This window comes from Cynocephalus volans, chromosome 13, assembly GCF_027409185.1.
Source record: "Cynocephalus volans isolate mCynVol1 chromosome 13, mCynVol1.pri, whole genome shotgun sequence".
NCBI lineage: Eukaryota > Metazoa > Chordata > Mammalia > Dermoptera > Cynocephalidae > Cynocephalus > Cynocephalus volans.
This window is the reverse complement of record NC_084472.1, coordinates 9,749,650-9,763,456: the sequence shown is the minus strand read 5'-3', so window position 1 is coordinate 9,763,456 and position 13,807 is coordinate 9,749,650. Positions and strand designations below refer to the sequence as shown.

The window sequence follows — 13,807 nt, the reverse complement described above, 5'->3', positions numbered from 1 at the left end:
TACATAGGAGGAATAAGTTCAAGAGATCTGTTGTACAACGTGGTGACTATAGTTAATAATGATGTGTTGTATTCTTGAAAGTTGCTAACAGAGTAGATTTTAAGTGTTCTTACTACAAAAAATGGTGAAAGTATCTGAGGCAATGCATATGGTAATTAGCTTGATTTAGCCATTCCACAATGTATACTATATTTCAAAATGTGTTGTGCATGATAAATACATACAAATTTTTTAAAAAGAATGTTAGTTATGGGATTTTAATGAGAATATCTGCCTTGAATAATTGTAAGTACTGCAATGCATATTGTATACAACTGTTCTACTGTTATTTATTATATTTTCAGATAATAGTTTGGCTATTCAGTGCTAATCTTAAGCATCTGCATATAATGCTAAATATGACAGTTATTTTTGGAATTTATACTTTATAATTCATATCAGCCATACCATTTAGTTTCTGAGACAAACATGACATTCTTATTTTTAAGTGTTAAGTATGTAACAAATACTCTTACTAAAACCCTCGATATTACTGTTAATGATTAGGCAGAAATGTCTGTCAGTTGTTTAGAAGTTGAGAAGATCAGTGCCAGGACTTTCCAGTGCTCGTTAGTGCTTTTTCTGCCCATCGGTTTGAAATTTGACTCTTTTCAAGCCAGACATGTTGCTACCATGAGTCAAAATTAAATTTGTTTCTCTGAGTCTACAGAATTTTAGGATTTGTAGAGTACAGTGTTAACATGGAAACTCCAGGTGCCCACAGCCCCACCTTCTAAAAATAGATTCTGGAGCCTAGGGAGAAAACTGTCTTTAGGCTTATGTGCTGGCAATAGTTTTTTATTTCTCTTTTGTTAATTTATCTATATAATTTACCTTGGTCTTTTTTTCCTCTGATAGGTGGTGTTACTATATTTGTGGCCTTATATGATTATGAAGCTAGAACTACAGAGGACCTTTCATTTAAAAAGGGTGAAAGATTTCAAATAATTAACAATACGTAAGTGTTGTGAATATTTTGTGAGGGAGAAATACTGAAAGAAACCTGAAATTTACACTGAAATCACTGGGCAGGTTGCAGATCTGGAGATGGGAGTGGTGGGGGATGGGTCTCTGCCCTCTGGGTCAGACAATGCATGTGGCTTCTTTAGACACATGGCGTGATATGACTGCTGTAGCCAGAAGTTATTACTGCTACAAACTGTGCTGCTGTGGTTCTGCCATAAACAGTAGAGATTTAAGAATGAAGAGGTATTGAGGGGTATATTACTTAAAAAAAATTAAAAGTCTTTAGAGGTGGGTGAGTGGGAAAAAAATATAAGGAGAATTCTATGTTTCTATTTAAGCACCAGATGATTTAAAGATCTTATCTCTTTCTCCTAGAAAAACAAAGGGAAAAAGTTGGGTAAGGAACTCCCATACTCCCAAACTGACCAAATGAGGTTGATTTTTCCTTATGTGACTCTTAGACTTTTTGTCACCTAGTGGCCCACTACAGAAAATTCGATGCTTATTATGGAAAATAGATTCCATGATTCCATTAGCAAGCATAACACCCACTTTGTAACTTCTCAGAATGTATCTTTGTGGTCTCTTTGCTTCCGGTCATGTTTCCTTCCATCTTTCTTCCCATCTGCCACCAGTTACTGTTCCAGAACAGAAAATAGGGTCCTGTCTCTGCTTTAAAATCCTTCAGCAGCTACCAGTTGCCATCAAGATAGAAGCAACAGCAATAAGCCATCATTCACTGAGAATTTACTATGTGCTTTCTCTAGTTTCTCACTCCACCACCCAGCCATACTGAAGAACTTGCAATTTTCTGAGTACACTAGGGTTTCTCACCCTCTCTATGCCTTCAACATAGTATTTCTTTTTTCTGGACAGACTTCACATCTTTCTGTTTCTTTCCTTTGTCTGGCTAACCCCTCTCATCCTTCAAAATATAGTTCATCTATCTCTTCTCAAGGATGCCTTTCCTTACGTTCTTCCTCTTCTGCCTGGCCCAGTCACCAACCCCTGCTATGCTAGATTAAGGGTCTTTCTTAGATATTTACATAAAACCCTGTGCAAACCTCAGTCATAGCTCTCATCACATTTTGAATTGTAATTTGTTGCCTGCTTGTCATTCTTCAAGACCAGTGGTTCTCAACTTGGGGCAGAATCACCCAGGGGACATTTGTCAGTATCTGGAGACATTTTTGGTTGTCACAATCATGATGCTACTACCATCATCTAGTGGGTAGAGGCCAGGGATGATGGTAAATAAACATCCTACAATGCACATAACAACGCCCCCAACAAAGAATTATCAAGCCCAAAGCGTCATTAGTGCTGAGGTTGCAAAACTATACTCTAGAGTTCCTTGAGGTCAAGGACTGTGTCGTATTTTACCTCTGTTTCAAGCACACCCTTTTGTAAAGTCTGTTACTTACTAAGTATTCAGTAAATGTTTGAGTGGATCAATGAATTCTTAGCAGAATCAATTACTAAGTTTTCAGTTTGTGTATCTGAAAGTACTTAGTATATACTGGGAAACCAAAGACTAAATGTATGAGTTTGTAAATATTTGAATTATCAAACGATTTTCCATTTCATTTCTGGAGAGCAGATTCACCATGAGCGTTTAAAAATTTCAGTTTACGGGCCAACCCCGTGGCTCACTCGGGAGAGTGCGGCGCTGGGAGGGCAGCAGCGCTCCCGCCGCGGGTTCGGATCCTATATAGGGATGGCCAGTTCGCTCACTGGCTGAGCACGGTCACAAAAAAGGACAAAAAAAAATCAAAATAAAAATTAAAAAAATAAAAATTTCAGTTTACACAGCTTATTTTCAGTTCTTATCTCTGGTAAAGTAGTGAGTCCCATATATATCTTCCTTATTAGAAACTGATAATATTTGCTCTTTTCACTTTAATTTTGGAGAAGTCAAGGCTTATATATTACATACCACATGTAGTTTTCATGTTCTGAATTGTAATTTAATTTGAGTCTTACTAGAATACTTATGGATAAAATTTTTATAAATATACATTTCTGAAATTCAGTTTTTAATTATTATTGCTTATTATCAATTGTTTGGGTGCAGGAGTGCTAGGGCATCGTGATTTTTTTCTTAAGATGACTAAAAAAGAACATTACGATTTTATGTATTGTTAAAGAGAAAAGCATTTAGCAGCAAAAAAAAGAAGAGAATGAACTACTCATACATGCTACAACATAGATGAACCTTGAAAAAATTATGCTAAGTGAGAGAAGCCAGTCATGAAAGACTACATATTGTATGATTCCTTTTATATGAAATGCCCACAATAGGCTTCTTAGAGAAAGCAGATTAGTGGTTGCCAGTGGTAGGATGGGCGGAGGGTGAAGGTAGGCAGTGACTGGTAATGGGTGTAGGGTTTCTTTTTGGGGTGATGAAAATGTTCTAAAATTGATCGTGGCAATAATTGCACAACTCTAAGAATGTATTAAAAACCACTGAACTGTACATCTAAATGGGGGAACTTTATTGTATGCGATTATATTCCAATGAAGCTGTTAAAAAAGAAAAATTCAGTCAAAAGTGAGTAATTCAAAAGATTTACCTCCCAGTTGTTTCATTCAGTGTAGTTTATTGTCTTAAGTTGAAAGAATTACATAAAAAAGAGGTCTCATAACTAAAAGTGTGCAGTATTTTCTTTTTTTTTTGGTTTGAAAAGGATGCAATTGTGCATTTGCTTAGTCTTATTCCTTTAATTCACGTACCTATTTCTTAATATCGTTCTTTGTGTTTAATTCTTGATCAAAGCGTCAATAAAAAATGGAAGGTAGTACCTTTTGTCTACTTCAGAGAGAAGACAACACTGGAATGTATTGTACCTTGGGCAATAGTCTACCTTGTGGTGATTGTTCTTTTATGTGTTGCAGGGAAGGAGACTGGTGGGAAGCAAGATCAATCGCTACAGGAAAGAATGGTTATATCCCTAGCAATTATGTAGCGCCTGCAGATTCCATTCAGGCAGAAGAGTATGGCACCGCTTCATATTTTATTAATTATTTTTATTTTTAAAATGTTTTAATGCACATTCCACTTAGCCACAACTTTACACACACGCAATTACATACCAGTCTTAATACGGCTCATGTATCCTATTAATAGATGCTATTTGAAAATTAATAATTAATGTCATAGTATCTACTTAGAGTAGGGTCATAAATGAGTCTGCATCAGTCATACTGCGTTATGCCTAGTCTCTCTCCTTTTGCTTCTTTTTTAAAATTATATTAACCCTTTTCATTCTCTGCATACTCAGTCACTTTAAATTTTACCTTCAGTTAGTAGTATTGTATCAGTGTTAACTTCTTGATTAGGTTCTTGAATTATGGTTATGTAAGAAAGTATGCTTGTCTTTTAGGAAGTACACCCTGAAGTATTTAGGGGTAATGGTTCAGCATGTTTGCACCTTACTCTCTATCAGTTCAGAGGGGAAAAAATATATGTGCGTGTGCGTGTGTGTGTGCGTGTGTGCACACACGCATAAACACATACATATATAGAGGGGGAGAAAGAGTATCACAAAGTGAAATGTTAACCAAGTTGGGGCTTATGGGGGTTCTATGTACTGATCTTGCAACTTTAAAAAAGTTCACCTTCAGTTCACCTTTAGGTCAAACTAGTTTATCTGGAATCCATAAATGCTACTTCATTTTTACATCATAACACTTAACAAAGTGCCTTGTATATAATAGGTGCTCTGTCAATATTTGTTTGCTTTTACTAATGTTATGTAATTTGTCTCATTAGCTCTCTGTTCTGCTGTGGCATTTGACACTTCATGTTTTTTCTTTTGTCTTATGCCAATATTCTTTGAGCTCTTCCACAGCAGAGACTGTCATTTCTATTCACAAAATTTTATTAAATAATAAAATCCACACAAATTTAGAGTTCTAATAATGTGGGTGTGGTATACTTGCATCTTACTGAATACAGATGATAACACTGTTAATGCAGAACCACCTCTGTTCTTCTTACTATAGTGTTAGTATTTCCTTCTGTCGCCGACAAAAGGATTTACTATTTTTAAGCTATGTTCTATAGCTATGCTTTATCATCCACCCTAACCCACTTTGTTCTTATTGATACTAATATATAATTTTTCTTACCCTCATACCTTTCCAGCTGAGAACACTTTTTATTTTTTTTCCAGATGGTATTTTGGCAAAATGGGGAGAAAAGATGCTGAAAGATTGCTTCTGAATCCTGGGAATCAACGAGGTATTTTCTTAGTGAGAGAGAGTGAAACTACTAAAGGTATCCATATTGTTATATTAATATAAGGATAAAAATTTCCTTGGGAAGTATTTTCAGAAAAATATAGTAAAAGGATTCATTTTCTCTCCTAGGTGCTTATTCCCTCTCTATTCGTGATTGGGATGAGGTAAGGGGTGACAATGTGAAACACTACAAGATTAGGAAGCTTGACAGTGGTGGATACTATATCACAACCAGAGCTCCGTTTGATACTCTGCAGAAATTGGTGAAACACTACACAGGTAGGTGAATATTTCAAAGGTAAAAATTATTTTCTTATGTTCTGTTTTATGAGGGCAAAATCTATATCTTCATTTCTCTTAAGGTTTAACACAGTTTTTACACACAGTACGTGCCCAGTAAATGTCCGTTGTATTCTAGTTTTAAAAAGACAAGTGATAGTACCTTAACTGAGTTGTTGGATAATGTGCTAAAATCAAATTATGATCATTTGAGTCCTTTGTTTTATTGGCATAGTGTTTATATTGGAGTTTCGTTTCATAACGTGTAAATACCAATATAGATAATGAAAATAAATTTAAAAACATGCAAGCAAATGTTTTATTTATGGACACTAGGTAGGTAAAACTAAACACTTAACTTAAAAGCTATTTAAGTTGTCCTTTTGGATTACCATCCCCTGCTTGGGCTGCATCATGTAAGTTTTCCTAAAGTATAAATCCAGTGAAATTTGGTCTGGAGATTTGTTTTTCCCATCCTAGAAAATGCATCTATAGCAACTATAGATACTCCTGTCTTTCAAGGACCTTTGAAAGGTAGTCAATATTAGAGTCTTGTGTCTCAGTTTTTCAATACAAATTTAAGATATGAATGCATCTAAAAGTCTTTAAATGATTGATACTAGGGGAGGGAAAGTATCCATGATAATTTCTTCTTCAAGGACAGCGAGCTGCAACCTGAGTCTGTCAAGTCAACCAGTAATCTTGACATTGATCACGCAGTAGTCTTGACATCACTTTTGATTGCCCTTGTTAGAATGAATTTGTGTGGTTACTGGATGAGAATGACAGCGAGTGTGTCATTTACAAAAAGAAAGTCTGTCTAAGCAGGATTCACAAGTAAAGCCGTTATGACTCGGGGGGTTCCTGCCTTTGTGTCTCCCTTATTTAAAAAATCAGTCCCCTAGCCAGTTAGCTCACTTGGTTTGAGTACAGTGTTATAACACCAAGTCAAGGGTTCAGATCCCCACACTGACCAGCCACCAAAAAAGAGAAAAAAGGTCAGTCCCCTAAATAAACTTTTCCCTTGATTTTTGGTATGCCTCTAACAGATAAGTGATAGCGTTCTCTTTTGTAATTAATGATAGCATTCTCTTTGGTAATAAATAAAGTCCAGTAGTCAAAAGCAGAAATTAGAAGGCAGACAGACCAGGGTTTGAATCCCGTCTCCATCACTTACTAACTGTGGGAACTTGGGAAGGTTGCATCAAGTTTTCGAAGCCTCATTTATGTGAGATACTTGTAAAGTGCTGAATTAGCACAGTAGGCTGGAACACAATAAGTATTTAGGAATAATAATAACTTAAAAAATGTATTTAGCATTTGGTCACACCTGTCTCAACACTGGACAGATCATCTAGGCAACAGATCAACAGAGGAGCAGTTAATTTCCGAGATGGAGAGAACAAATCTATGGTTATTAGAGGGGAAGGGAAAAGAGAGAAGAGGGAGGAGGGATTGAATGAAGGATCTAAAGAATAAGTATGACTTGTGATAATGATTGTGCTAATAAAAATGTTTTAAAAATCCTGTAGCTGATATTATTTAAAAAATTGTATTTAACAAAATGTTTCCCTTCTTATATATACCTTATGTATTGCTTTGTATAGACAGTTCCCTTTTTGTGTTTGTTTTTAGAGTAAAACTGATAGGACATTATGCTTTTGTTTTTCTACAATTTAAACTTTTAAAAATGTTGACACACTTTATGTACCTTAATTTTTGTGTAATCCATTTCACAGTGTAGTTTATTTATTTGTCTAGAACATGCTGATGGTTTATGCCACAAGCTAACAACTGTGTGTCCAACTGTGAAACCGCAGACTCAAGGTCTAGCAAAAGATGCTTGGGAAATTCCTCGTGAATCTTTGCGACTAGAGGTTAAACTAGGACAAGGATGTTTTGGTGAAGTATGGATGGGTAAGAAGCCTGAACTTTTGTTTTTTTGTCATTGTTTAGCCATAGATTAAATTGCCACAGTTTATGATTAAATATGTTTAAATATTTAAGGTAATTGCTCTTCATCGAAGTTTGGTCTGAAATCCCTTAAAATATAGATTGAAATAGTAAAATGCATTGTTTCTCTAGGAACATGGAATGGAACCACAAAAGTAGCAATCAAAACACTAAAACCAGGTACAATGATGCCAGAAGCTTTTCTTCAAGAAGCTCAGATTATGAAAAAATTAAGACATGATAAACTTGTTCCACTATATGCTGTTGTTTCTGAAGAGCCCATTTACATTGTCACTGAATTTATGTCGAAAGGTATGTGTATATTAGTTCCTTTTAGGGTATTTGTGTTGATGAATTTTTAAAACAAGTCTTTATTTTTATTTTTATCCATGTACAGTTGGCCCTTGAATAACATGGGTTTGAAGTGCGTGAGTCTACTTATATGCAGGTTTTTAAAATAAATATATTGGAAAACTTTTTGGAGATTTGCAACAATTTGCAAACACTGACAGATAAACCATGTAGACTAAAAGTACTGAAAAAATTAAGCAAAGGTTAAATATGTCGGGAATACATAAAGTGTATGTAGATACTAGTCTGTTTTATCATTTACTACCACAAAATTGCAATTGATTAATTAATTTATTAAAACTTACGCACACTAACCCAGACCAGACATGTTGCCATTTGCAGTTGAGAGCAATGTAAACGATTGTAAAGATGCAGTTTTAAATTCTAACTGCATGATACGGTACTACTGTAGTCGGCTCCTGTTGCTGTAGCCCTGGGCTCATGTGTTGTGAGTATCCACTTAAAATGCTTTGTGACGCTAATCATCTCGACAGTAGCAGTTCTCTCTCCAGTAAATTGCTATCGCAGTGAAAAGTAATCTTTCACTCTTTCTGTTCCTTATTATCTTCTTAATAATGTTTCCTTTTCTCTATCTTACTTTCTTGTAAGAATACAGTATACGATGTACATATGACATACAAAATATGTATTAATTGACTGTCCACATTATCGGTAAGGCTTCTGGTCAACAGTATGCTTTAGGTGGTGGAATTGAAAACTTAGATTTTCAATTGCTCCAGGGGGTCGGCTCCCATAACTCCCCCCACCTACCTCACCCCTGTTGTTCAGGGGTAAACTGTAGATTTTTATTGTATAGTGTTTTTTAGTTTCAGATTTTTATGTAGACATTTGAAAAGAAGAAATCTGATACTTTGTTTAACAGAATAGTTACTGAATAGTTCCAGAGGACAGTGTAAAATTTAAAACAAAAATTAAGAAGGGAAAATTTATTTTTAATGTAGGCTTGAGTAAAGGAAATGGAATAGCTTGGAAAGTGAAAAATAAGAAAGTATTTGCAAATTGAGTTAAAATGATAATATCAAAAAGATATCTTTAGTACAAAAGCAAAGAAATAGGTAAAGGAAATTAGTTTCATCTCATTTTAATATAAACATAATCCCCTTGCTCAGGATTCCAAGAACCTGCTGTTTTCTGCCACTGTCAACTGAAATTTATCCATTCTTTCAAATCCCAGACCACAGGGGTGGGATCTTCAGTAACAGGGTTGGTTATGGCCAGGACGAAGAGAAGGGAAAGTTGATGCTCTTTCCTCTCTTTCCCTTTGCTAATGATGCTTTAAAACAGGACCCAGTAAGTCAGAAAATATGCCAACAGGCCTGATTTTACCTATGTTGAGTTTGGTCATTTTTTTTTTTTTTTTTAACTCTTTTGGATTAGTTGTCCAATGATGTAGTTCCATCTAGTGGTGACAGGGGTAACTACAACCTGTTTGCTATAGGAAAAATTTTCCCCTCAAAAGGGCCTGAAACCAAAAGTGAAGTGACATAGCCTATTAATTGATAGCCAGAGCAAACCTAAAGCCCTCAATCACATGGCACTCTTTTGATGGCATTTCTATTGCAAACAACTGCCAGATATGCCATTTCAAAGAATACATTGGATGAACTAGAAGAGAGAGACAAGGAGGAACTTTTTTTATTTTTATTTATTTATTTCATTGAAAGATAATTGATTGTACATGTCTGTGAGGTACGGTGTTGAATATCTACACTTGTGTGCAATATGTGATGCTCAAATCAGAATAATTTCAACAATAATATTCAACATTATACAATGTAATCCTATTTTGTGGCCCTATACCAATTTCTTGCTAACCTCCCTTCACCCTCCCCTTTCCCACCTCTGATGGCCTCAGTTCTCTTTTATCCTTTTGAAAATCCAATGAGTTATTGTGATTCTTTTATGTCTCTTTATTTATTTGTTTATTTCTTTAGCTCCTGCTTATGAGTGAGGAACTGCAGTATTTCTCTTTCTGTGCCTGGCTTGTTTCTCTTAACCTAAGTTTCTCTAAGGTTGTCCATATTGCTATGAATGGCAGAATTTCATTCTTTGTTATGGCAGAATAGTGTCCCATTGTGTATATAGTCTTTATCCAGTCTGTTGGTGGACATTTACATTGGTTCCAACTCTTCGCTATTGTAAATAGAGCTGCGATGAACATGGGAGTGCAGGTATCCCTTCAACATGATAATTTCTGTTTCTTTGGGTATGTACCCAGAAGTGGGATTGCTGGATTGTATGTTGGTTCTATCTGTTGTTGTTTGAGGAGCATCCATACTGTTGATGTGTATATCACATTTATTGACTTGCGTCCGTGTAAATGTTGAATCATCCTTGCCTCCCTGGGATGAGTCCCACTTGATCCTGGTTTATAATTTTTTGGATGTGTTGCTGAATTTTATTCACTAATATTTTGTTGAGGATTTTTGCATCTATATTCATAAGAGATATTGGCCTGTAGTTTTCTTTTTTTTGTTTTGTCTCTGTCTGGTTTCTGTATCATGGTGATGCTGGTCTCATAGAATGAGTTTGGGAGAATCGCCTTTGTTTCAATTTTTTGGAATAATTTGAAGATAACTGGTATTAATTTCTCTTTAAAGGTGTGGTAGAATTCAACAGTAAAGCCATCCGGTCCTGAGTTTGTCTTTGTTGGGAGACAGCTGAGTACTTATTCAGTTTCATTGGTGGCTGTTGGTCTCTTCAGATCTTGTATTTCTTCTTGGTTCAGTCTTGGTCGTTTATGTGTGTCCAGAAATTTATCCATTTTCTTCAGGTTTGCAAATTTGTTTGTAATAGTCTCTAATGATTCTTTGTATTTCTGTTGTATCAGTTGTAATGTCTCCTTTCCCATTTCTCCTTTTTGTTATATGGCTCTTTTTAAAAAATTTACCCTTGGGCCGGCCTGTGGCTCACTCGGGAGAGTGCGGTGCTGATAGCACCAAGGCCCCGGGTTCGGATCCCATATACGGATGGCCGGTTCGCTCACTGGCTGAGTGTGGTGTTGACAACACCAAGTCAAGGGTTAAGATCCCCTTACCGGTCATCTTTAAAAAAATAAAATAAAATAAAATAAAAAATAATAAAAAATTTACCCTTGATGATGGCTTGTCAATATTATTTATCTTCTCAAAAGACCAACTTTTTGTTTCATTGATCTTTTGTATCGTTTTTTGGTTCTCTATTTCATTTAGTTCTGTTTTATCTTAATAATTTCTTTCCATCTACTAATTTTAATATTGAATTATTCTTTTTTAGTTCTTTGAGGTGTAGTGTTAGGTTGTTTATTTGAAATCATTCTGTTCTTTGATGTAAGCATTTATTGCAATAAGTTTCCCTCTTAGTATGGCTTTTGCAGTATCCCATACGTTTTGGTATGATGTGTCTTTATTTTGATTAGTTTCAAGAAATTTTTTGATTTTCTGTTTAATTTCTTCTTGAACCCATCAGTCATTGGAGGAGCATGTTGTTTAATTTCCATGTATTTGTATAGTTTCCAGAGTTTTGCTTGTTATTTCTAGTTTTAATCCATTGTGGTCTGAAAAGATACTAGAAAAGATTTCAATTTTTAAAAATTTGTTGAGACTTGATCAGTGACCTAACACGTGGTCTGTCCTGGGGAATGTTCCATGTAGTGATGAGAAGAATGTATATTCAGTAGTTGTTGGATGAAATGTTCTGTAGTTATCTACCAGGTCTAATTGATCTAAAGTGTAGTTTCAATCCTGTGTTTCTCTGTTGGTTTGTTGCCTAGATGATCTGTGCAATGGAGAGGGGGGGGGTTCAGGTCCCCAACTATTATTGTATGAGGTCTGTCTCTTTCTTTAGGTCTGATAGTGTTTGCTTTATATATGTGGGTGCTCTGGTGTTGGGTGCATATATATTGATAATTGTGTCTTCTTTCTGGATAGATCCCTTTATCATTATACAGTGTCCTTCTTTGCCTCTTTTTATGGTGTTTGATTTAAAGTCTGTTTTATCTGATAGAAGAATAGCTACTCGTGCTCGTTTTTTATTCCCATTTGCATGGTGTTCCTTTTTCTGTCCCTTCATTATTAGTCTGTGTGTGTCTTTACAGATGAGGTGAGTTTCTTGTAGACAGCATATATTTGGGTCTAGCTTCTTAATCCACACAGCCAGTCTATGTCTTTTGAGTGGAGAATTAATTCATTCACATTTCGGGTTGTTATTTAAAGTTATTGTCATACTCCTGGCATTTTATCTATTTTTGTTTGGATGTTTTAAATATATTTTGTTCCTTTCTTTCCCTTTTATTGTTTGTCCTTGGTGTTTATTGGTTGATTTGATGTGGTGGATATAGTTTCTTTCTCTTTCTTGTTTGCATTTTTGTTCTCCCAGTGCATTTTGTTCTGTCTTATATATTCAAGGTAGTGATTATCATTTTTTGGACTCCATATGCAGGACTCCCTTGAGGATTTCTTGTACGGCTGGTTGTGTGGTCGTGAACTCCCACAGTTTTTGTTTGTCTGGGAGATACACTGTTTCTCCCTCATTTCTGAAGGATAGTATTGCTGAGTATAGTATTCTTGGCTGGCAGGTTTTTTCATGCAGTATTTTGAATATATCATCTAATTCTTTTCTGGCCTGTAGACTTTCTGTTGAGAAATCTGCTGTTAGTCCAATGGGGGCTCTCTGATAAGTGACTTTTCACTTTTTTCTTGCTGTTTTTAAGATTTTTTGCGTCTTTGAGTTTTGCCAGTTTGACTATCATGTGTCTCCAAGAGGATGTTTTTGAGTTGAGTCTGTTTGGTGAGTTTTGAGCCTCCTGAATCTAAAGGTCCATGTCTCTCTTTACACCTGGGACATTTCCTGCTATTGTTTAATTCAGTAGTTTTTCAATGCCTTTTCCTTTCTCCTCCCCTTCCAGAACACCCATGATTTGGATGTTTGTGCATTTATGGTTACTGCTAGCTCTCTAGATTTTCTTCACTTTTTGGATTCTTTCTTCTTTTTGTCTGCCTGAGTTATTTCAAAAAGTCTGTCTTCAAGAATAGAAGTTCTTTCTTCTGCCTGCTCTAATCTGCTGCGTAAGCTCTCAAATTTTTTTTCTTCCGTTGATTGAATCCTTTAGTTCAAGGAGGTTCTGCTACATTCTTTTTTAAGGCATTAATCTCTTTGTAAATTTCCTCCTCATGTCTTGGATAGTTTTTCTCATTTCATTGTGTCATCTTAGTCTTCTTGTATCTCATTGAGTTTCCTTCAGATTGTTGCTTAGAATTCCTTTTTAGTCATTTCAAGGGTTTCTTTCTGTATGGGGTCTGGTACTTTTGAATTATTGTATTCCTTTGGTGGTATCATATTTTCTCATTTTTTTCATATTTCTTTTATCTCTATGTTGATGTCAGGTCATCCCGTAGAGCAGTTGCTTCTATTACTCTTGGCTGTGAGGAGAGAGACTTCCTCCTGTATATATGTTTTTAAATTTTGACCATTAAGCAAGGTGTTTTAGTATTGGTCCCAGGTAGATGGAGTAGTATAGTCTCTGTGTGGGTGCTTTGGCTGTATTCAGTGTTAGAGTTGTGCGTGAGTGCCTAGTGGTTTCTTGCTGAGGTAAGTGACACTGTGTTGGTTCATCAAGGACATAGGCAAGCTCTCAAGTTTTTTGGAGAAGCACCTGGGTGCCCTGTCACTCTTTGGCTGGAGTGGGTGACCCTGGGCAGGTTTACTGGAACCCTGGATGGCATCACATAACCCTGATGGGTGCACTGGGATATATTGGAGCTCCTCAGTTTGAATGGGTGACCCTGGGCGGGTTTTCTCTTTCCTTTTTCCTACAGGCAGAGGCTCTTCCTGGGCCCTTGCTTCCCCCAGTTGGGGGATGGGTTGGTGGTGATTGGGAATTTTCTCCCTTACTGTATTTGGGTATCCTGGGTTTCCACACTCTTTGGGATGGGGGTCTGTGTGTGTCTCCCCAGTCAAGGCAGTTGCATAGGCTGTG

The 13,807-nt window shown here is 36.1% G+C and overlaps 1 protein-coding gene across 6 annotated transcripts in view; it reads left to right on the top strand.

The window, feature by feature from the left end:
- Positions 1-13,807, top strand: part of LOC134361758 (tyrosine-protein kinase Yes) — a 77,322-nt gene that overhangs the window by 52,242 nt on the left and 11,273 nt on the right. For all 6 annotated transcript variants that reach the window (XR_010021474.1, XM_063076738.1, XM_063076737.1 and 3 more), the window contains 6 exons: positions 898-997; positions 3,901-3,999; positions 5,181-5,284; positions 5,377-5,526; positions 7,288-7,443; positions 7,612-7,791. Coding sequence is in view for 5 of the 6 variants with exons in the window: in XM_063076738.1 (XP_062932808.1) it covers positions 898-997; positions 3,901-3,999; positions 5,181-5,284; positions 5,377-5,526; positions 7,288-7,443; positions 7,612-7,791 (789 nt within the window). In the remaining variant the exon portion in view is untranslated. The remainder of the gene's footprint in view (positions 1-897; positions 998-3,900; positions 4,000-5,180; positions 5,285-5,376; positions 5,527-7,287; positions 7,444-7,611; positions 7,792-13,807) is intronic.